At 43.6% G+C, this 23,664-nt stretch overlaps 1 protein-coding gene across 1 annotated transcript in view; it reads left to right on the top strand.

Annotated features, from left to right (window-relative positions):
* Positions 1 to 23,664, top strand: part of T265_04367 (hypothetical protein) — a gene marked incomplete at both ends in the record, with an annotated part of 70,831 nt that overhangs the window by 39,228 nt on the left and 7,939 nt on the right. The window contains 7 exons of the mRNA XM_009169088.1: positions 2,883 to 3,116; positions 8,007 to 8,519; positions 8,638 to 8,736; positions 15,286 to 15,711; positions 17,351 to 17,449; positions 19,218 to 19,305; positions 20,124 to 20,207. Of these exons, the coding sequence (XP_009167352.1) occupies positions 2,883 to 3,116; positions 8,007 to 8,519; positions 8,638 to 8,736; positions 15,286 to 15,711; positions 17,351 to 17,449; positions 19,218 to 19,305; positions 20,124 to 20,207 (1,543 nt within the window). The remainder of the gene's footprint in view (positions 1 to 2,882; positions 3,117 to 8,006; positions 8,520 to 8,637; positions 8,737 to 15,285; positions 15,712 to 17,350; positions 17,450 to 19,217; positions 19,306 to 20,123; positions 20,208 to 23,664) is intronic.

Genomic DNA, 23,664 nt, shown 5'->3' with positions numbered 1-23,664 from the left:
ATACCCTGAACGGCTGTGATGGTGACCAAGCTTTATTGTGGATACATCAGATTGCGAAACTACGGCCTGTTATACCCTGAGCCTTTTTGTCTCCAGGAAAGAAGCGTTAAATATTATTTTATATGCTTCTATATATTAAGACAGACATGCACCTGTGGTAGGTTGGATATGGAAGAGAGGAATGGTCGCTCGATTGGATCACCATCTGCGATCCGAGTCCGATCCCATGAACACGAAGGCCTTTGGAAACGATCACCACCAGCAATCTGCACATTTGTTGACCGACCCGACCGACTGTATCTTCCTATAGGATCTCTTGATAGTCGTGTGACATCTGATCATTGATACGTGACTGAGTGGCGAGATGGTTCTGTGATTAGAGCGCGAATTTACTGACCGGAAGGTCCGTGGTTCGAACCCGACCTCTGCCTCTCGACTGCCCCTGTCTAGGCTTGGGCAACCTGGCAGTATCCCAGCTTTCGTGCTTCCCTCTGGTGGCCTGGCAGTTAGGCGCTGAAAGGGGGCCACAGCTGAACGACTGAGTAATGTGAATGAGTAATCTGCACACCTGGATTGAAGAACATTTATCAGGCTAATGTGAAGTAGTTGGAATATGAGATTTTAGCACGAGTTCTGATGTCTTGAACACATACTTAGTTGCGCATACATCATTTTGGAAATGAGTAGTCCCAAGGTCAAACGTTGTTGGATGGAAAGCTAACCAATGAAACTGTGGCAATAACATGCAAGTGTTTTTATTCACTCTTGGCATGGAGCCCGCTGCAGACTTAAGACCTAAGTTAACCGTTTCTTAGAACGAGCTACTTAATTTAGTCCACGATGAAGTTGAACATCAAATATCATATCTCTCCCTATATTGTCACCATCTGGTGTGATGAACAAATAGCGGATACTTGTGGTTAACGGCACACAGCACAATGATGTAGCAAACGACGGGTCATCACGAATGTTCTACATATCACAGTGCCGCATTAGAATCTTCGTGATGAGGCGAGAAGCGCTGAGCTTCAAAATTTCGAGTCTGATTCGTTGGCATTCCAACTAATCAAGGCACGTTTTTGTCTGGCCCGCACTTGTCACATCCGTCCAATCGATGTGATATTAGCTTATTAGGGGCGGTTGGTCTGTCAACAGTAGTTTGCATAAATCTTCGATGAGCCTCGAAATAAATACAACTGAGCATCATGTCATATTACGCCCGATAGACCCGGTGTCCTTTGCGCATTTTACCTAATATTAGCCCAGCTTATTACAACAGGCATACTTTGAGCAGACAGTTTGGCTGGCAGGCAACGTTTTACTCTCCATGTGTCCATTCTGTGGCTGCTCGGTAGTAGAAGGAAACTAAGTAACGCAATGTCGCCCCCCTCCCGCTGATAATCTCCATGCCCCTATAGAACTTTGGTGGGTAGTGTAAAGCTGTGAAGGACCTTGAGTCCAAAATCGTTAGTATGCTGTACATCTTCTGATGACTAGAGACATTGAAATCAACTTCAACTTTGTGGTGGAAATGGGGAGTGCTTAATTCCCAACAGGTGTTTTTCCCGAATCAGAATGAGATTTGTTTAGTTTACAATAAAAAAACTACAAGCAGAATCGGGTCAGTATTTCTGTGGGCTTGGTCTCATGAAATATTTAAGTGAAAAGAGTGCGCGCAAGACTGCCTGTTAACCGACTTTACACGTGTTTTTGTAATAAAACAAGATAACCATGTCTGATAAGCGGAGGCGAAGCACCAAACGAGTGTGTTCATGTGATTAGTCCCCTGGATGTCCGACTGACGTGCCCACAGAATGGCACATACTAAGCTAGGATGGAGACCAGAAAGTTACAGACATCAGCAGCCAGCTAACAGTTAACAGAACAATCCAGCTGAGGGAAAATGTCCGACTGACGTGTCCACAGAATGGCACATACTAAGCCAGGAGGGAGACCAGACAGTTACAGACGCCAGCAGCCAGCTTACAGTTAACAGAACAATCCAGCTGAGGGAACAACGCGATCCAGACTTGAAGACGCTTAGTCCTCAACTAAAGGGTTTTTCTCAAAACCCGTTCATAGGCCGTCGATGATAGACTCAAGTCCAATAGACCAATCTACTCAAAAACGCGAGGATCAGGGAAAGGGCTTCCAGACTTATTTTTATTGATCAATCCAGTAGAAAAGAGACTGTTAATGCTTCATGTTTATCCACCAGTTTGACTCATTTGGTTATTGAGGTCGCAACATGATAAAGCCTAATCTCCTCATAACAACGGGCAAACCCGTGAAAGATGTGGTTTACTTTTTTTTCGGCTGTGAGCGCAAACCAAGTAGGACCATCAATCTAGCTATTGTGTTTCTGGACAGATTTCATTTCACTTCTCAAACAAAATGACAAATACTGAAGGAATGGAATGAAGAGTTGATAACTGGCATAATTGGTTCCCAGTTTAGTCCAGAAAGTCCTCCATTTTGTTTTCTTACTTCCTTTTAGATGTTTTAGTGGTGACTGCGATATGGGATCCCGTCTGAGCTCAAACTTAGTAAAACGCTACGTTCACTTACAGTCCTGTTTTGAGTAAAAAGGAAGACTGATGAAGATGAACTGTCGGACGTTAAGTGCTAAGCACAAAACAACTGTGATCGGTATTCACGACCAACACAGTGGTTTGTTTCAAGAGCAAAGGAAGAATAAGGTAGGGTAATACAATGTCTGGGTTACCCTCACTTTAATCTGAATGGCTGTTTCGTTTCCTGGTTCGTACGAACATCCAGTATCAGTAGATAGTATTCAGTGATTAACTCCGTTCTGTACACAAACCATCCGTATGGAAAGGTGATATAGCCTATATGAACCCTTTCTTATCATGTTTCTTCAGAATTTGTTGTCCAATCCGACTACCTCAGCAAACCAGACTGGATCATCTCTTTGTAAGCCGACCGCTTCTCCTCCTCCGGCACCGAAAAGGAAAGCAACCAAAAACCGAAACGAGCCACCCGTAGTTCCACAAACTACCTCTTCACCTGTCCAAAACCCAGTATCCAATGCGCGACCTACAAAACCACTGACCGAGACAAGCCGTCTGATTGATGACTTGACTACATATCCAAAGGTATTTGATGATTTTTCCAAGTTATCTTTCATTTTCGGGGAGACATACTGACATCTGTGTGCAATAAGATGCTCAGTAAGCTGTTCACTATTGACATATCCATAAAAGTGCCTGGACACATTATTCCTTGGGTCATAACTTTTAGGTACACTGCTGTGGTGATCTGAAGTTAAGAAGTGCGGTTCGGCAACTCAAAGAGAAAGTACACAAGTATCCTGAGTTGCGACAATTGTTTGTACCGCATGATGCGCATATTTCTTTGTTTCACTGATTTTTGGGTTTAAAAAATGCAGGCTATCCGGCGTGACAGAATGCCTTCAGCGAAGAAATTCAAGGAGGCGATGGACCAGATATTTGTACAACCCCCCGCAGGATATTACAGCCCGCTTAAATGTGTATGCTGGAGTTGAATGCCTTACGAACCTTGGTTCAGAAAATAGCGTTTGCCCTTATGATGTTTAAATGGTCTCTTTGCTTAAAAACATGATCGGTCGGGATAGATGAGTTCATGAATTAAAGACCCATTTTTAGATTCCACCCTGTCGATTGTTCGTATTTGGACCAGGGTGACCCGGTGGAACATCAATCTGAGCGGCTCCTCTAATGTGGATGGTGACTGGAAATTGTCTTTGATGGGTTCTTTACTCTTGAGGTCGTTCCTCATCCGGGCCGCCTATCCACCGTAATTTATTCTTCGATAGCCCATTCCTGCACATGGCGCTTTCGTCATCGAAACAGCCGTTGAAATTTCCACATTGTGTGGTATTTATTATTAGCGTGGAACAGTTTTGCAATTCATATTTCACGTTACTGGATAATCGTTTGAGGCATAGAGTAAACTAGTTACATACCTCACGCGTAAACGCGTTTGCCTTTTAGGACGTCCTATTACAAACGCGCCGAGAGTTTGCGAACGACGTAGTATTGAAGTAATCACTTCGCGTGCCAGATGTGTGTTGTTCAATCGTTCAATGGTATGCACCCTTGATATGATTTAATAAGAGCGAGACTCGAATCCAGCGCATTCCTTCTTTTCGTGTGCGCTCACTGGAATAGTCACCGTAGTGCAGGAGCAGGACTGTTCAGACGAGGGCTATGTAGAAGTGAGTTCTCCGGACCTCACAACTGCTGATAACTAGTTCAGATCTCGTTTTTAACATTTGAACAACCTCACGGTCGAAATTTACCGCAAAGACATTTTGAACCATTGTAATGACAAACTCTTCTAAAGTGCCACATTAGTATTCCATGACACTGTAGCCCGAGATGTTTTCAAGTTTAAAAACTGAACACATGAGGCACACCGTCGTCATGGAAACTTAACGTGGATGGACGATCATGCAGGTGACATAACCGTTAAGCGGATTAGTTGTCCGCTTCACGCTGGATGCTGTGCTGTTTCTCAGCTGAATTGTGTTTACTGTAAAAGTGCCGAATGCTGCATTTTTCGTTTTCCTTGTGCCCAAGCTGACACTTGTGGCATTGAAGTGTCAGGTCCTGATGAGACAAGATGTCGGCGTTCCTGTAGCTCGGGCTGACCAGTTTGTAATCCGAAGTCTGCACCATGAGAGTAAAGTCTCGTAGGCTGTTGATTTTGCAGGCAGTGGTAATTTATACGTCTATGATTATGTACAAACAGATGAAATGTTGTGCTGATAATAGACCACCCGTTTTATTGACAACGGGTGGTGACAACTGAATGCGTCTGACTTGCTTCTGCGAACAATAGTGTTATTTCAGCTTAATATAGTTAATACCTAATTGATCAACTATTTGGTTAATAATAATTAATAGTACAACTTGTTTGCAATGTCTGTCGGATTATCCTGTTGCTATTTATGGACGAAAGACGTTTAGCTTCAATCGAACATCATATGCCGTTTTCCGAAATGTGGTTTACACTGGATGCACGTGGAGTTGACGGTAAACAACACTACGAAACTGCTATGGACAGGTGTATGGTCATTGACCTGTTAGCTGAGCTGGGTGATTTGCTTACAAACGTTTCATTGAGGCGACATCATCACAAAGTTCGTAGGAAGCGTGGCGGTTCGTAGCGATGGGCTGGTGGTTGGCACAATGCACTGGTGATGTCAACTCGATTGGTAATGCGATGTTTGCAATCAGATTGCCCAGCCAAGCGAACAGTGAGCTACCAACAATTGCACCTATGGACAGATATATTTAATGCGCCCATATTCCGGGTTTCGAAAGCTCGGTACGGATTTCGTCACATAAACGCTCTATTCTGCAAATGGCAGGGTTTACAGGCCTCGTCATTCCACTACTGGCGTTCCTGAACAACCGCGCGCGACTGCGCTTAAATGAGCCCAGTTCTTCCGCAATAGCAGTATTGTGACGGAATGATATTGACCAAAGGTTAGGGGCGGACTTTTTGAAACATCACCACATTCCATGTCTTCATGAATCCTGAAGATAATCCTGCCAAACTACTACCACCGAAGGGGGTTGTTACGAAGTTCTTGTGTGTCTTGTAACCTAAATCGTACAGATTGTCGCCTATGTGAAAAGGGCTTCTATGAATCTTGTTTTGCGAAAAGTCTGACGAAATTGAGACTGCCCGTTTGTCAAAACTGTGAGTTCGCAACATAATGTTTATGCAAAGATTTGTACACAATCATGTTTGTGGTCAGGTCTATTCTCGGGTGTCCGACCCTTTGAACCCCTCTCATAAAACCGGGAGATTCCGCTAGAATTAGTCGAGTCTGTCGTTAAGATCAAATTAGTGTGTGAATTAGTGGTCGATTCCGTTCCATATGGATTCAGGCCCATCTCAATTTTGACGGAACTTCGGAGGCCGGTCCTACCTAATGAGTCCTAAGGGGTTCAAAACCCGTCGCGGGCTGTCCAAACGTTTTCAGCGACCTTGTGAATAGTGGGTTGCATCTTGCTCGTATTTATCGAATGCCCCTTCTCCATTTTCGTTTGAAACACTGAGAGATCAGATTTTAATTATCCCTAAGAAATCTTTGTGAATTTGGACGCCAAACTGGCGTAAACTTTTATGTATGTTCAGGATGAGTTCTTTGAATTAGCAATACTAAAGATACTTCGTGAATCTCATATCACAGTTGGACTTGTTATAGTTGTAGCTTTATTCTCCTGCTTGACATCAATGCGCTGATAGCTACCACAAGCAATCACAGGATATCATGTTTGGAAAACATATCGAAATTTAGTCTGCCCTTCGGTCTCACACTCGTCATCTTCATTGTGTTAAACTGCTAGATGAAGGGATTAACTGTGGTCCTGGCGGGATGTGAAAGCAAAGATTTGAGTAAACTGAATGTGGGATGAAAATCGAAATATGGCTACCACACAACTCGAGAAAAGCACCGGGTTTAAGATGCTGTCAGGCTACCTAAGTCTAGACAGAAACATTCCGCAGTTAAGTTGAGCCAATAGCTTTTTCTCAGCCCACGAGGTATCTCGATTCCTGCCGTTTGCGTACAATAACGCGCTCTTCTTCCGAGAGGTGTCTTGGGTGTTTGTTTGGTCGATATTTTAAAAAAATCATTTCTTCTGAAAAATCTTTTGATCCCGCACGTGCCATACTATTGTGAACGAGGTGAGTACTTCACCGACTGGCATTTTTCCCCTGCTACCGGACCAGGAAGTTGTTACTTTAACTAGGACAAGATGCTGTTAACAGCTAGCCTTATCTCTAGTCGTCAGTGTCATTATTTATGGGCGTGCCCGATGCACTTTGTAGATGGTCGAGCTTTGCATTGTATGTATTGATACATATTGCTATAGGTGTGTCCTAGGCGCCTTAGAACAAGAGAGTGAGGCACAACAACCCTGAGTCCAGTGTATACATTAAGTATACTTTTTAGTTCCTGCTTCACAATATTTTTGGTCAGGTGCTTCCGGAAACCAGTTTGGCTGAACGAACGTCGCGGATTCCAGTTGTCCACGATCAATAGTCATTGGCTGCGGAATCTTCGCAGATTTATTTCCTAATTAACGTGAGGTTTATTGGTGTGTGTTGCGAGTGACGTTTGAGTGTCAGTTCATCGATCGATGCGTCCTTGTAGTGTGTTTATCAAATACCTACACATCGGCTCCAAATGTGGCTTTCTTACATCCCTCAGCGGTATTTCCGATAGGTTGCTAGTCTCAGGTTGAGTATGACACCAAGCATTTAAAGTGGCTGTCTCGTCGTAGAACCTCGACAGCGGCATACTTAATGCATAGATTTACAAGACTTTGTGCAGTTCAGTCTGACTAACTCTGGATGAAGACCTCATCATTGTTTTTGCACCTACAATGCAGGACCAAGGCCGACAGCTTTCGTCAGATGAAAGCGCCTACAGTGTCACGCAAGCTCTCACACAGGAAATGAATATCAAGAGTTATGTGATTCATCTTTTCAGATACCTAAGTATGATATCCTGCATCTCCTGAACAAAGCGTGCTGAGTTGTTCTTCTCAACACGCCTGCCGTTTTGGTCTATGTATTCCCCCCATCAATTGTACCTGGAAGCTGTAAATTTGGTTCCCGTCTTTTAGAAGTGTATTCAGCCTTTGTTTTTTGACGTGGTGGGGTTGTTCAGTGCTTCCAAAGCGAAAATTAAACATACCTGTGTAACTGCATCCAGTCAAACTGAAAGTAGGTGGCAAATAGTAACAATGTACCCGCTCGTATCTGAATGTGAAAAACCGCTTAGTTCGTACAGGTTAAATCAAGTGGAAAAGCGCTCATCGTAGGACAACACTTTTCTCACATTCCAACACATGCAAAAGTGGAAGGAGTCTGATCGGATGGTAAGCTCATTGCCCAATACTACTCACATGGATGTAAACAGCTTCTCTTGCCCTTGAAACATCTCGCTCGTCCTTAACCTCCGTCATTGTCTCGATTTGCAGTCAAGTCCATTTAGACGTGTTCCTATGGTCAACAAACCTTCGGTTAAGAATCGTGTGACATACAAACCCAGATATTCTAGCCATCGGCCAGCTCCACGGAGCAACACTCAGCCCAACCAATTCCACTATTCCAAGCTTTCGGAATTAACACTGTCAGATGAATCGGAATCGATGGGTCGGGTGTGTCCAATCAAGCCGCGACAAGCCAAGCAACGGGCTCTGCCCACCAGTTCGAACGCGCACGTTACACGACAACCAGTTGTTCTGTTTGCAACCACTGCATTCACAAAAGACAAATTGTTTCGAATGAATGAGCCCCGACGAACCGAAAATAAGGAGCGAACGAGTGCCCTGCGAAACAGCAGAATGAAGAAAGTTAGAACAAAATTAAATAAAGGGAAGAAAAAGACTGGATTTCCCACTGAGACGAACGATACGAAGCTGGATCCCACCGTACCGAACGTATCAGATACCGGGGATTGCGATACTTTATTACTTCATGACGAGTCTACAGTAGGTCTACTGTAGTTCTGAGATTTTGTTTGTTGCCGGATACGTTCTTTCGTTTTCAGTTTTCTCCGACTGTGTTCCTCCTATTTGATCTTACCAGTGATCTTCGTTTACGTTTCAGGCGAATGATGAGCGCAGTCCAGCTGAAGAACGCCTAGCTGAAACATTTTTGGATTCCATAGACAACCTGGAAGACTTTGTACTCCAGCCTGCACCAAAGGTTGGTATTTTATGTCTCGTGTTCAGTCAACTAATGCATAGAAAGTGATTCCACACGTAACCGGAAACAAAGATTCCTGTAGCTGGGAGATCATTCCTCACTCATGGTCTTTTGGTATAAACTCTACTGAACTTGAACATCTCGCGTGTAGTTTGTGACTGCCCTCGGTGGACAGAATTCCACAGAACTTGCCTTCTATTTTATGTTGAACTGCAATTTGTTCCGACCGCGGGGTGAACCTGTCTAGTGACTTTCGGAAAGGTTGCAATGCAACTAGTAGATTACATTTAAAATACCCAAACGGCTCGTGACTATCGTGACTAGGTACCCTGACGCTAAGGTCAGTGTAAAAATCCATGTAAATGGACAACCGTTATTCGACACCGGTTCTGCATCTTCGTGATGGTGTTCTACGACGCTCAACACTGTTGTAGAACAACCGTCTTTTAGAGTTTTTATAAAGGAAACTATTCACAAGGTTGCTGAAAACTCTTGGGCAGCCCACGACCGGTGTCGCCCTTCTTGGGGCTCATCTGGTAGGCGCAGTCCCCGAGTTTCCGTCAACCTTATGTAACTGCGTCTACCTGATGAACCCCAAGAAGGGCAAAACCGGTCGTGGGCTGTCGAAGAGTTTTAAGCAATCTTGTGAGTAGTTTCCTGTATGAAAATATACTGCGATATTTCGAATATCGCACCTACTGAATCATGAGGCGGCCTATATGCAGCACATTCAGTTGTAAAATATCATGAAAGAGAGATTCATTTGAGTCTCTCGTGAAAACCAAATCGATTTACAAATGAGTGTCCTTTAGAGTTGTTTAATTTATCGAGCAATTTAGATTCATTAAATTTGGTCGGGTTTGCTCGCTTGCCCTCAGATGTTGTTGTCAAATCAGTCAACGGTGAAATCATCGGTTTAATGCATCTGCGTACTGGACGACTTGAATTACATTTTGCATTGTAATTTGTAGCCTAGAGGAAAAAATGTGGCCCCGAAAACTTCTCAGATTCACTGAGAAAGAAACGCGTGGAAGCACCAGATGGGTGGACACAATGAGATAGGGATTCTGGATGACATCACCTCACCCTTCCGTTATTTTGTGAGGTTTCTACCCCAATCAAATTTCTTATATTGTGACTGTGCTGCTTCGTTCTAGTGTTTGTATCTGAAACGAAACGTCTTGGGTTAGTCATTAGTCAATAGATGACACCGAATGCGTTCGACTGTCATCCCTGCATTTGTGCTGGGACACGAATCACTTGGACACAGCTGCGTATCCGCGTTTCGTTAACTACCAACATAATACATCTGACGTCCAAATATGTGGACAGTTGAACCATCACAAATTAATGGACATATTAGTTAGATTGACACCTAACTGATAACACACCTGACCGTGTGAAGAACGAATGAAAATATTCAGGAAGGAACCAACGCCACGGATTCGAAGAGCTTTTGAGCATAAGTCTGTGGAAGGCGTTGAGCGGTTCCAGCGATATTCAACTGAAGGAGATGACACCTCATGTTCACTGTGCGCAATGATTTCAAAAAAATATGCCGGTGAATAATATACAATAGAATTATCGTACCATAGTAATTATTAGTTTTGGGAGAAACCATCCAGTGCATTTTGAATAGGGATCATTTTCGAGTAGAGTTATTCGTGATGGGTACAAGTTATTCATGCTGCGACGATAAACTGAGGATTCTCGTGCCGAGGGTTACTGATCCATTCGCACACAAGGAGGTGCCTTTGGTGATCAGCTTCTATAGTGTATTTACATTGAAACATAGAGTAGGACGACGGATGTATCCACGCCGCTAAGCCACGGATTACTCCGGCATTCGATGAATGATTCTAGTTCCTGCCACGCCTTTGCGTTGCTTTTCTTAGCTCAGAAACTTGGCTGACCTCTGTACAACGTTTTTTGGTAGTGAGAGTAGAGCGCGATTCGATAACATGGATGATTCTTAAAACTGCCAACTATCCTGAGGAATTCGGAAACTTTGGGTTTCGCTCCTTCTATCACAATATTATGTTTCTTTATAAATCACTTCCCGTCATGCTTCACGCATGCTTCAGCAAAGAAGCGGATGAGTCAGTTTGAATTACTGCGTTATACTACTTCTGTATGTAGACGTTGGGCAATCTGCGTTTGTTCTTACATATGTCATATTAATTCGGGGGCTAGACCCTAATTGCGATTGGCGTTCGGATTGTCGGACCTATACGTTGTGTAGTTGGCTGGCTACCTAGTTGGTCGGCGACCGGATGACCTTTGGATTTTATCTCAGTCTCATTCTAAGTGACCTCCAACCAGTCTGTCCCATGGCTATCATTGTTGTCAGTTGGTCAGTCCGGTGCGCTATTTAGCTCCCTTCACTTTGTGCGATTCCCTTGGTGTTCGTTTTCCCGTATCGGCAAGTAGAAATGATCATTTTCTATACTGGGTGATTCACTCCGTCGCTTCTAGGAACTTCCTTTTCTCGTCATGTGGTTCCACGTCTGATAGATTGAATCCCTGTCCTTTTTGAGCTTTGTGTGTTGAAGCCAGGGAAGGTTGATCATACTCTCCTATGGTGACGTTTTGTTCTTACATCGTGTGAATAGTTTTCATCCTCTATCTTCACTGTGACGTTATTCCACGGAAATATTTCGCTAATCAACAATTCTCTGGTATTCCGCTCATTTTCCCTCCGTCTTGAAACGAGTTTCTTTAATGTATCAGTTAGTTTGATTTCTATCGGGATTCATTCTGGTCCTAGTAGCCCTGCCGTGAGTTAACATACGTTTTTGATTTACGGTTGGACTGCCCGTTTGTTTTTCTGCCCATGTTGTTGTTGCTTTTATTGCTATCTGGGAGTCTTTTCCCTCCTCTGATGCAATTTCCTGGATAGCTCTTTTTTTGATGCTCCGTGTATGTGGTGTTCTCCCTATGTCAGTTCAGGTGCGCTTCAGTGTGTTTTCGTCTTCCTGAACAGAGTTTGGAACCAAAATAAGAGCTGCGACCAAATTGTTCAAGGCCGCCTCATGTTTCAGCGGGCGAGAAATTCGAGATATCGAAAATTATTTTTGAAATGTCGAGTGTCATACCAATTGAAACACGAGAGGACCCTTGCGCAGTACATTCAGTCGAAGAATATCAGAAGCGAGAGGTCTAGCTGAGTTTTTCGTTGAGTCCAATCTAACTTTTGCAAACCGATATATTTCTCCAATAAAGTTATGCTGCGTTTTATCGCCTTTTCCGCGTTTTACAGACTCTTTGTTTTACAGTATTTTCACTTTTAGTGAAAGGACCTCGCTCTTCATGTTTAAAACGTTGGATATATTTTCTAGTCAGCGTGTGTATCCTTGTGCCAGGCCATGCAAGATACTATTAGACACCTGCACTCTTGCTCATGCTTAGTCTCTCTGGTTGTATGTATCTCGAAATCCGGCAAATTTTTACTTTACTTCTTCCTTCTCAAAGTATAACATGTAATTTACCGTCTTCCCCTCGATATAGCACGCTGGACTTTGTTGGGTTTTGGTCTGTTCTTTTCTGCACTGAATATTCTATTTTTTTCCTTGTACGTTCATCTCTTCGGTTTGCGTACAATCGACTTCAAAATTTGGGCTGTGTGTAGGGCACTTGTATGCTGAATTTTCGAAACAGCGGCCTCTAATACTAAAGCATTTGGGAGCTTCTGGTCTGTCCTGGGTAGCCTTCCCTTCTTCGACTACCGCAATGCCTAATGTGCTCCGCAAGTCTTCATAGGTGAAAATGTGTTTTAAACCACGAAGCGGGCAATTTTCAAGGTCTTCGGCTAATGAAAATACCCAAACTTGATCTCTGGACGCAACTGTACCAAATCATACTTCGTTTGGCTACGGAGTGACGCATCAGTTGAGGAATGTATTTCATGAAATCCTGCACGTGAATACCCCTCCATTTTTCTTGTTGCTCGAATTTTTGTAGGCATCTCTACTCTAGTTTGTGATTCACTGTCTGAAGCACCTTTTGAATTAGGTTTTTGCTCTGGTCAGTCAGCAACTGGCTGTGGCGAGTATGCAAAGGAACCTGAAATAATCCGTCTTGTTGTGCAGTTCTCTATATTGTCCCGACTAGTTTTTCTCTCCACGTTAAACGAATACCTACTCACGGAATCGGTGCCCTAACCGTATAATTAGGCATTGTTCTTCATGAAGGAAACTACTCACAAGGTTGCTGAAAAATCTTGGACAGCCCACGACCGTTTTCGCCCTTCTTGGGGCTCATCAGGTAGGCGCAGTCCACGAGTTTCCAGCAGCCTTATGTTCTACTGTTCTGCTTTTGGCGCTAAAGTCACGGCCGATGAACTACAGACAAACACGAAGCCGACTCTTTAAGAGATGACTAGGATTGCAATGATAGACAGTCATCAACTTTCTAACCGCTCAATAAATCTAACAGGCTTGACCGACTGAATGACTTTGTCTCAGAACATCAGCGCAAATTGTGTCTCTAAAACTCGAATGCAAAACCCATATTTGGTCAAAAATCTTAAGCCACCTAATGTGGATCGAGGTATTCCTCAGTACCCCACTGTATTCGGTGATCCTGAATCAATGTAAGATGATGTATCCTACAGAAGGACAATACAGTATGCTGCTTCGTGAAGATGTTGAACCGGCCAACCCGTAGGCTTGTTTTTTCTACGCGATTCAAATCCCGTGGAATATACTAGCTCAGTAAATATGCAAAAACGCAATCATCTGTGATCCGAAAACCGAGTTCTTGAATGACTGGAATAAGGGAATGTCCGTAAAAGTGTTCCATGAACATCCACCAGGGGTTATCATTGGTCTCTCTCAGCTAAATTCTGTCATGGGCTGGTATCCTAACTTTGTTGTACCGTTTTTCGATTTTTGATGCGTTTAAAAGCCTACTTAATTGATGTAAGATTCCTTTAAATTTTGATTTTTTTTCTGGTAGTACTGGTCACCTTCTGACTCAGAATCATTTAATTTTCAATCTTCAGAATTGGAACCATGATGAAGAACGTTCGTAGCTCTGTAATTTCGTCTTATGGTTGTATCAAAATATGCATGCCACTGCTCATCGCTAACACACCAACTGATTGAAAAAATACGACATACTGCCAACCCACTACGTAGTGATAATATAACTTCAGTCGGTAACCAAACGTTTGCGATGAAATCGTTAAGCTCAAGCGGCAGACCGGCGACCGTCTATTCTAGCTACCAGCATTCCCTTCAACAAACAAAATTAAGAACGTTTGCTTAAGTCGTACGTGATGGTCAGCGTAACTTTTCAACATGGGCTTCTGCCAACCGATTGGGCCAACCTAGTTGAGCCAAGTGCCGTCAAGTTACTTTGGGCGATTTTCTATTCCAGATTGCGAGTACTTCCGCTGTACATAACATGGCTCGAACCACGCCTTTGTACGTGGCGGCTTTTTTCATTCAGGTTGCCGTAGATTAGAGTCATTTGGTATTTCACAGAGGGTTTCAATTAATCTCGTGATCCATCTATGCTTGTCCGAAAATCTTACTACCTTGTGTTCAAGTGGATGGAGATGGGAAAACAATCAAAAGACCGTGCTGTTCACTTTTGAAACAGTTTGTTCACCATCTTTCACGTCTCCGATGGAACGCCTCATGGAGTGGAGCTCTGCCACTCTGATTTGTGCGCAAAAAAATAATTCTATCAAACACCGAAAACGGTTAGGGGCCTAAACGGTTACTGAAAGAACTACTGTTTGATTGAAAAGCTAAGTGATCATTAACAGTTGAGCGTCACTGAAACAGGAATTATAGTCCTCAGTCTGTTCACCTCACCGGTGAGCTAAAAACTTTGAAGAACGAAGCAGCGGTCCATATCTTCCCTCATGAACGTCGATGCCAAGTCCAGGCAGAAATCCGAGGTGTGGCTTGTTATGTAAGTACTTGAAAAGTTAGAGGAATGCGGTCCAAACAGCTTACATCCCATATTTTCTAGAAAGTCGGTGGGGCATTGTTAGCTTCGGACCGCATATCGCCACTCATGCAGTTGTGTTGGTTCGTGATTTGACGAATGACGGCAACACCAGTTCTAGATTAATTTTACGTGGACGCTTTCCTCAGCCTTTGAAATCCATGGGTTACCGATCTGGCATCGCCTCAATAGGGGGCTACATCCGATTGCGGGGGTCTTAATCCACAATCAGAATATAACAGAAAACGCTCAGGATTCGACAGATCCTCTCCCGAGTTTGACATGAGGTCCACATCCTAGATAAATTTGGACCAGGTTTTCCAACCTTTAATCTTCCGGCGAACTCTTGATGTGGCATTGCAACAGTATGAGCAGTCCACTGTGAGCGCTAGAACTACCGTTTGCATATATCTTTACAAGGTGATACTTTAGTGATGACCTAGGCCTGTAAAAGTTATTTCTTGACAGTGTTGCTTGTTTTGTAGAAACGACTAGTCCACTGTATATGAGCCATCAAGCAGCTTGGTAGGCACGCTTTGTTCTCAGTGCAACTGTAACTAGTGACTTGTTCCATACGTTTCGTAATTTCAGGGCATCACCGTCCGTTGTCGAATCACCCGAGACAAACACGGCGTTGATCGTGGTATATTCCCCACCTACTATGTCCATCTAGAAAGAGATGATCGAAAATTCTTCCTGCTAGCAGCCCGGCGACGAAAACGATCTGCCACCAGCAACTATGTGATTTCATGTGATGCGACCGATTTATCGCGTAGAGCGGACAGTTTCGCGGGAAAACTGCGGTCAAATTTTCTTGGTACGCAGTTTGTCATCTATGGAGACAGCGCTGGTATTGGTTGTGGTGTTGTTGGTAAGCGCTCAAAAAGACCGGATTTAGCGTTGGGAAACCGATCGCGCGCCAGTCTACGGTCGACTGAGAGCAGTTTTGAGTTCACCGATGACAGCTCGTGGACCGGCGCTACGGACGATTTGCGCGAACTGGCGGCAATTATTTATGTAAGACACATGAATAATGTTATTCGCTGTTGGATTTATTGACTTTGTTGTCACATTGTTGTCTCTCCTCTTTACTTCATACTTGAGGAGGGGGAATTTTGTCTAAAACGTTTGTAGTTTAATCTTGTAAGCTATTTTGTATCTCGTTACGTCAGTCGGATGCCACCTCACATCGTAATCGATCTCAAACACAGTCCATGGTCTCGCGATGCTCAAATGTTTTGAAAAAGTCCTTATCAAACGCCTGTAAGGTCATAGGTAATTTCGATGCGCTTTGCTGGAGTGCCAAATGACGTGGATATTCCTGGACAAAATGATCGTGAACGTGAAGAAACTAGAGATTCAGCTGAATGTAGTCAAGTCTTCTGTCAAACCGATTCGTACTCACGTGAGGTGAATGTGTCTACGCCTTGTGACGAGCCAGACACTTCTGAACACCTTAACGGAGCAAAAGGCCAACACTGTAATCGTTCTAGCGTCATTAGTGAGGCTTACTTTATCCAGGCAGTACGACTCCGAAGTAAGACTGCATTCGCCAGTCACCTGCTTGTCATATCGTGTAGTGTTTCCAACCACGTAAGGAATTACGTGAGCCCTAACTAGAAAAGCTTGGTCCCACAGCCAGCTAACGTCCAGTTTTGTGTAGGGGATTGATGATAAAAAGGCCGAAGATCATCGAGCCGGAAGAGGCAATTTTCACTGCCCTTACAGCTGCATTTCATACCGGACCCTAATGCTCCATAGGAATTCTTTTCTCATGCTATAAAGTTGGCAAGTTCATTGATGTTGCTCGCATTTTGACAATCGTGCTGTGATGCCGCGCACTGATGTCGCCACGAATGGTGATGAAACGTTTGTGAGCAGATTGCTAAACTCAGCGAATGGATTAGCGACACAACCATCTAATCTGCAACCAGAGTTGTCTTTCAGCACATCAGAACTACAGCCGCTTAGTGAAGCAGCAAAAGCTGCGAGCGAAACCAATAAATTTAGTGATAATACACAGCTTTTCAGATTCCAACTCTGTTGGATGTTAGCCACCCCCCGTTATTTTGATATGATGCGTTTGGGGACACATGATCCGGCCGGTTGCTTTCAATCACAGTCTGGCATAATCAAAACATTGTTATTCTCTCCTGCTGTTGCGGGCACTTGGTGATTTCACGGATTACTCAACCGCTATGATCACTTTTTTGCAGACCAAGAGTGTTAACGTCAACTTGCTTTCCACCACGTGAAAAACGATTGGCTACGGGTGGGAAATTTCAGAAAATATTCGTACGCTTGTAATAATATAGCCTGAGATTTCGGCTACCACAAAAAAACGTAGAATAGTCTATATCACTAATTTTTCGGCCTGAAATTTGCCAGTTTTTCTCATCGTGCCACTCCGAATTGGATGGAAAATTTTATTTACTTTGGGCATTTCTGTTCGGCGTTTTGTTTGAGTCTACCGGAACACCATGAGGGGTAGGTAGCCTAACCAAAATACGCACTTGGAGCACACCAATTGGGAGAAAACTGATACCAGACATGCAGTCGTGTGGAAAAAACACGTAAAGTTCGGATAATTATTACTATAAGACACTAGTTTGTCTTGCTTAAGCTTGAAGGTGATTTGATCGTTTTTGCTTCCCAGGACACTAATGTGCTAGGATTCAAAGGACCCAGAAAAATGACCATCCTTATTCCGCAATTGGACTCAAATGGCCAACGCAGACAGTTCGGTGGAGATCCGGTAAGTTTTCAACGGCGCACACTACTCATGTTCATTTAAAATCGCCCTGTAATTTTTGGCAGCCTTATCAACACCAGTTTTAAAGTATTATCTGAATTTATTACCTTGTGATAATTTGGTGCACTCTTTTGTGGCACCGTGTCTCGACAAGAATGCTGACATTTCCCATCAAGAGAACCTGACGTTGAGTTAAACGGGCCTGAGAGACGTACACTGTTTGTGCCTGTACACGCCATAGATAAGCGTCCTGTTGGATGTCTTGAATTCCTATTGTTACCTCTTTAAATCAGCATCAGGAAACAACACGTCTAACCTATGAACCCACTGCACCAAGACGATAGATTTTAGAATAGTTTCCAATTTTTCAGTCATCTGTGCGATACTTCATCACAATAGTGCAAAGCACTGCAAGTGATGTCAGTGGAATTTAAGTCCTCCTGAATATTAGGACAGTTTTAGTTTCAATTGTTATCCCGTATCCGGAGCTTAGGGGAAATTTTCATGCATACAGGCTTGCTCGTGTTGTATCGTCGAACCGGGTACAGCACAACACTGCCGCAATGACGAAAGGGTAGACAAATCATCACATTTTATTGCGTCTGCTAGTATTTCTGTGTGAAAGTGAGAAGGCACTCACAAAAGGGCGGTAGTTGATTCTTTTAGAAATCAAAACATGATAATAACACAGGAGTCATGTGAACAACACAAAAGTGAATTGCTGTCGTATATCGACTAAGTTGGAGGCACTTCACCGTTTGTGGATGAAGACCAATAAGTAAATAATACTATACGTTCTCATCTTAGGTAGTGGGCATACTTTTGCACCACGATCCATCTCTACAGACGGAAAACGCAACGCAGTGAATGCCTATATTTACTGAACACCATTCAGGTGCGAAGCCCTTAATGTATTCGTTACATCCATGCTTAAATTAGGCGAAAATTGAAGGAGCACGCTGCGTGAAGTCGGTTTCTTTTAACCAAAAACAGAGCAGTTAAGACATGATCATCTCCGTAACTGTAGGATAGTGCACCATTCTCCGCAGGAATACGGTTCTTTATAAAGTCATGAATCAGAGTGAGTTCCAGGCCTAGGTAGCACATAGCTTAGATTATCCGTAACAAGTTAACTACCAGTGATGTTTACCCACTTGTCCGGACCGTACCGTAGTTAATTCACATAAACTTTTTCTATCGATATCTCTTTGTTGCCTGCTTCTGCACGCGCTCTTTTCGGTTCACTATAACGAAACCTTTGTGCACAGTGTGCATTTCGAATCGTGAAATCAACTGCTTTTAGGGTGTGTCTGCGACGAGGAACGAATTTCAGTCTCTGTGTGGTGCAGTAATCCGGAACGCTGTGGAACCGGGAGACGCAGAGTTTATGAATTTTCAGGCTATCTGCAACTGTGATCAGCTGCCGGTGGTCTGCACCACACGAAACTAACATTTCGGTTGCTGGCTGGCAGAAGACTCATGTGGGTGTTCAGTGTCGGAAACGCAATCTAATCACGTCTAGTTCATAAATGAAACCATAGCATCCTCGATTTCACTTTGGTTGAGCTTCTTCACACTCGATCTATCGGTTGTTCCTCCACTAACTCCATGCCAAGATGCAGCGATTCTAACTGCCACAGGGCTTCTCACATGAACGAGGCATTGTCCAACAGTCTGATAAATCTTCCGCACTTTATCCGTTCATGACAAACGTACTGCTTTAGTGTATAATCGCTTGATAACCATCGACGTATCCCACCCCCCTTTTTAGCCAAGCAAGAGTCTTATTGAGGTGTGGAAGCAACACTGTACACATAACCTACTGGAACTGCACAACAAAAATCCGGTTTGGAATGAAGGTGAGTCACACAGTGAATGCAGTCTATTCCATGCGCGATAAAATTAAACCTTCCACCACAGTATCTGATTGTACTGTTCTATTAAGTAATGACTTAGGTATGATTTTCAGATCATCATCATCATCATCATTGTTAGCTGTAATAACCGCGTACTGGTCGTACAGTGGTTGTAGCTGCCACAGCTTCGTTCACCGGTGATTCGGAGAGTTGGGGTAGGTAGCTGCGCATTGGAAGCGGGATAACTTGGTGAATCTACCTAATTTGCTGCACTGCATGTTCAGTGCTATGCCTATTTTCTGACCCTAAACGTGTGAATCTTAGTGACCGTGGCCAAGTTCAAAAAACATGACTGTCTTATCTTGAATCGTTATCTAACCGAGTATAGAACGTGGACTCAGGAATATTTCTAAAACACCCATTAGATTTCACTCACTCGTTGCATTTCCAATGGTAACCATCTTGGGTGTTCCGTTCAGTTTCCTGAATATGACAGTCACATTTGTTTCCGTTCCCTCATCTTCCAGGAACGTTCTTTTTTTGTAAGGGCTGATCGGTTTCATGTTTTTCACATTTACTAACCTCCCCACTCCCTAATTCAGGAAAGTATCGCATATCGCTTTCTCGATCTTTCCATCATCTGTTGGCCTTTTTTGTTATGAACTTGATACTTTATTCAGTCACGTCTTAAGAGAACATCGCCTTTTCCTTATCTTATCCTCCATTACCTTGTCGCGCTAAAGTGCATTTTCCCACACAGTATTCAGCATGGAAAGGTATACAATAACATCGTTTCCCGTCTGTTCTCACCGTTTATGTAGACACCCAGTCCTACGTGCTTAACTTTTACGGCCGCGTCACGCAAGCTTCAGTGAAGAACTTTCAGATCATTCATGAGTCCGACCGTAAGTTTCTAAAGTGCAACTGATTTGAATTTAAATGGGCAATCTGTTTTGCACATCCCAGACATCTCGCACGCTGTGGCCTGAAGTCCTATCCAAACACTCAAGTTGAGCGGACGTGCTTTTACTAGTGATCGCCGGATTTCCTAAATGTTATATACATTTCATAATTCTTAATTGTATGGCACTTCAAATGGTGTTCGTCTCCTCAGTTAGTTGATACTGTTACCAGTCTCTTTTCAAACTCTTATCTTCCTGTCACTCCTAGACAATCCGGCAACATTGCGGTCCTCGCCAGTTCACTTTTTCGGCTAAGATTTGGTACGCGGCAACATTGCGTTGGTCCTCACCAGTTCACTTTTTCGGCTAAGATTTGGTATTCAATTTGCTGTTGAGCCGCTTGCCCAGCTTGACAATTGGTTTGCAAATATTTCATCACCAACGCCATTAATGTGTGCCTGGGTGACAGCATCACTATTATCCAATAGACCTGCTGAGACCACTGGTGCTTCGCTGCCGTACAACCATGCCAGTTTATTTCAGTAAAGACTTATTATCGACAAAATAGGGAAATGGGACAGGGAGAGAACCCAGGGCTAACCTACAACAAACATCCGATGTGGACATACCTTCATCACTCGGTCAGATAATGTAGATAGAAACTTGTGGTGTGACACCATTGACAATGGTTCGCTGCCTCTGAAGGTTGTGGTTGGATCGTCTCCTTCAGAAAGTGAGGATAAACGACTGGACATCCATGAGTATTCGGCATGTAGGGGTATTTTTTGCCAGCCTAACTGTAGATATTGTGGTCTTAGTGTGTTGAAGATACTGGTCTTGAAAAGTTGAAGGTCAGCCGTTTGAGGAAGTATTCTGGTTCTTCTTTGTTTACGGGTGTGAAGCCGAAACTTTCCTTTTCACAAGCCGGTTTTTAGGCAAAGTTTTGCCAAAGAGTGATTCATGTGGCCTGTCAACGCCAGTACGAAGTGACGATAGTCTTCAACACGGGAACCCTGTCGATCTCTGATCGATTCTTGGTCCAGTTAGCATGGTTCACTCGCGTTTCCTGGAACAAATCCAGCATTCTCTCTTGCGTTTGAGCTCTAGATAGTGCAGTAGTAAAGGCATAGGCTCCGTTTTTTTAACACAACTCGGTCTCTTGACTACTTAGGCCTCGGCTTGAGTGAAATGACATTATTTCAGCCCTCATGCTTCCTTCAAGTAGCATGACAACCGTGCACCGAAAGGTTGGATGATGTTTTGCGGAGTGGGAACATTCACTTCTTTTTTCCGTACTATAAGCGTCGTCTATTTCGAGCGATGATGTATTCACCCAATATTGTGGCGCATTTCCGACTCAACAACCGAAGTAGCTTCCAGAGGTCGCACCTGCTTTATTGCGTTTTGCAGATGCATGTGCAAGTATGACACTCAAGTTGTTTTCTTACCGTCGCTGATGAACTTTCACCCTCCCATAGACATTTCACTCAGTACTGGAAGACCAGTGAAAATTCACGTTTTTTTGGATCTAAGAACTTTACCATTATGCTGTCATAGTTAAAAATTAACCCAAATAATTCCCCTCTGGCGTTTTTTCCACCAGTTTGATAATCGCACAACTTGTCCCCACCTACTAACTTCCTGACTCCAGTCGACTGCTTGTCGCCTAATTCCTACCATCGGATGTCCATTACGTTCGTTTCTCACCAAACATTCATTATCTCATTACCTTGCCCTCAGGTGACATCCGTTCTGTCATTATGTACGTTGCTTGTGTGTGTTGTTGTATGTCGGTGTGTGAAGTGTTACATATACGCCGAGCAAGATAGATATACCCCCTTCGACAGCTCTTCAGACTGCGTCGTGGTGTTTGTGATGCGCCCCTGCATAAATATCCGTCTTTATGCTTCTGTAACAGATAAAACTATATCCACTTTATGCCTCTCTAGGAACGATGAATGATGACTTGTTGATGGGTTGAGAGATACGGAGAAAATCACTCGGCGAAAATCACACACGAGATAAAAAGCAACCCTATGTGATACATGTCTGATATGACGATTGCTTCGGAACTATGCTTCATTCACTAATTGACTTTCTCTATAATCGGAGGGTAATCCCAGGGTGTCTACCCTCAGACTTACGCGGCGATCGCAATAAAGTTGGCTCATCGATCCGTTCTTTTTGCGTTCGTTGTAGCTATCCGAGCACATTAATCTATGGATAAAAAGGAACCAATCGCATTAGACTGTGGTGGGTTCAGGGGCCGTTGTTCGCATTGCTTGTTCCTCTCACCAGTCGGTCTATGACACAGTGAAGCTTCGAAAACTTCAAACACACAACGAAGGTGCCCATTCCTTTCCATCTTACTTAACGGAAGGATATATTTCCTTCGACTAGAACTGTAATTATAAACACCAACTTCCCGCACTGCCGTTGGTGTTGCTTCTTGAACTCCAGTGCTGTGTTTTCAGCAGCATCATTCGTGGCGCTGTATTCATTGTCCATTTTTGTTCCCACTTACTTCGCTCAGATACATCACCGGTGCAGAATCGAACCCAGGAATAGCATCATCTGAAGTCACTTAGCTAGATGCTCATTTTTGTTGCTCCACCAGATGATTTAGATAGTTTTCGGTTCAGCTGAACTTAGAACACACGTGCTTCCTTGAGCTTACTGATAACCATTAGTCCATTAGAGACCCTGCCCGAAACCGCATGATCCCATTAGATCTTTTTGTTACGGCGTAAGTGCAGTTGCGATGCCATTTCTTAACACAGAGGAACCTTATTTTGGGTTATGAATGGCGTACACTGAGTGTATGGCACCATAATGAGAGGTATAGTGGTGAGATACCTTTTGTAGCGAGTTTGAAGATCCCGTTATAGGGTGCCCAACTGTATTGTGACGATATAGGCGAAGTGGTCAATTCCGGAACGCTTGCCGCTTCGTCGTAGTGGTTTGTATTGATCAGAATGACAGAGGAACCTTATTTTGGGTTATGAATCGCGTACACTGAGCGTATGGCACCATAATGAGGGGTATAGTGGTAAGATGTCTTTTGTAGTGAGGTTGAAGGTCCTGTCATAAGGTGTCCAACTGTATTGGGACGATATAGGCAAAGTGGTCAATTCCGGGACGCTTGCCGCTTCGTCGTAGTGGTTTGTACAGTTATCCAGTAAATTAAATGCGGGATAACTAAAAGGTCACTCTCACAAATCCTCCAATCAGAGATGCACGTTGCGAGCGGTAAAGAAACCAAAATCCGAATCTTTTAACATTGAATATTATTAGTTCGGTGGCATGTCACGATCTCAGACAGCACCCGATAAGTTCGTTGATTGGCCACTCCCCCCAAGCCCGGGAAATCCAAACAGATGTCTACTGTGCTCTGAGCTCATTGCGCGTATGAGCGGCCTTCGTGTTTGAATGTTACTTTTAGTCCTTCACTGATGAGGCG

This window comes from Opisthorchis viverrini (assembly GCF_000715545.1).
Source record: "Opisthorchis viverrini unplaced genomic scaffold opera_v5_71, whole genome shotgun sequence".
Lineage (NCBI taxonomy): Eukaryota > Metazoa > Platyhelminthes > Trematoda > Opisthorchiida > Opisthorchiidae > Opisthorchis > Opisthorchis viverrini.
The sequence above is the reverse complement of the archived record's forward strand: the minus strand, read 5'-3'. Positions and strand labels throughout refer to the sequence as shown.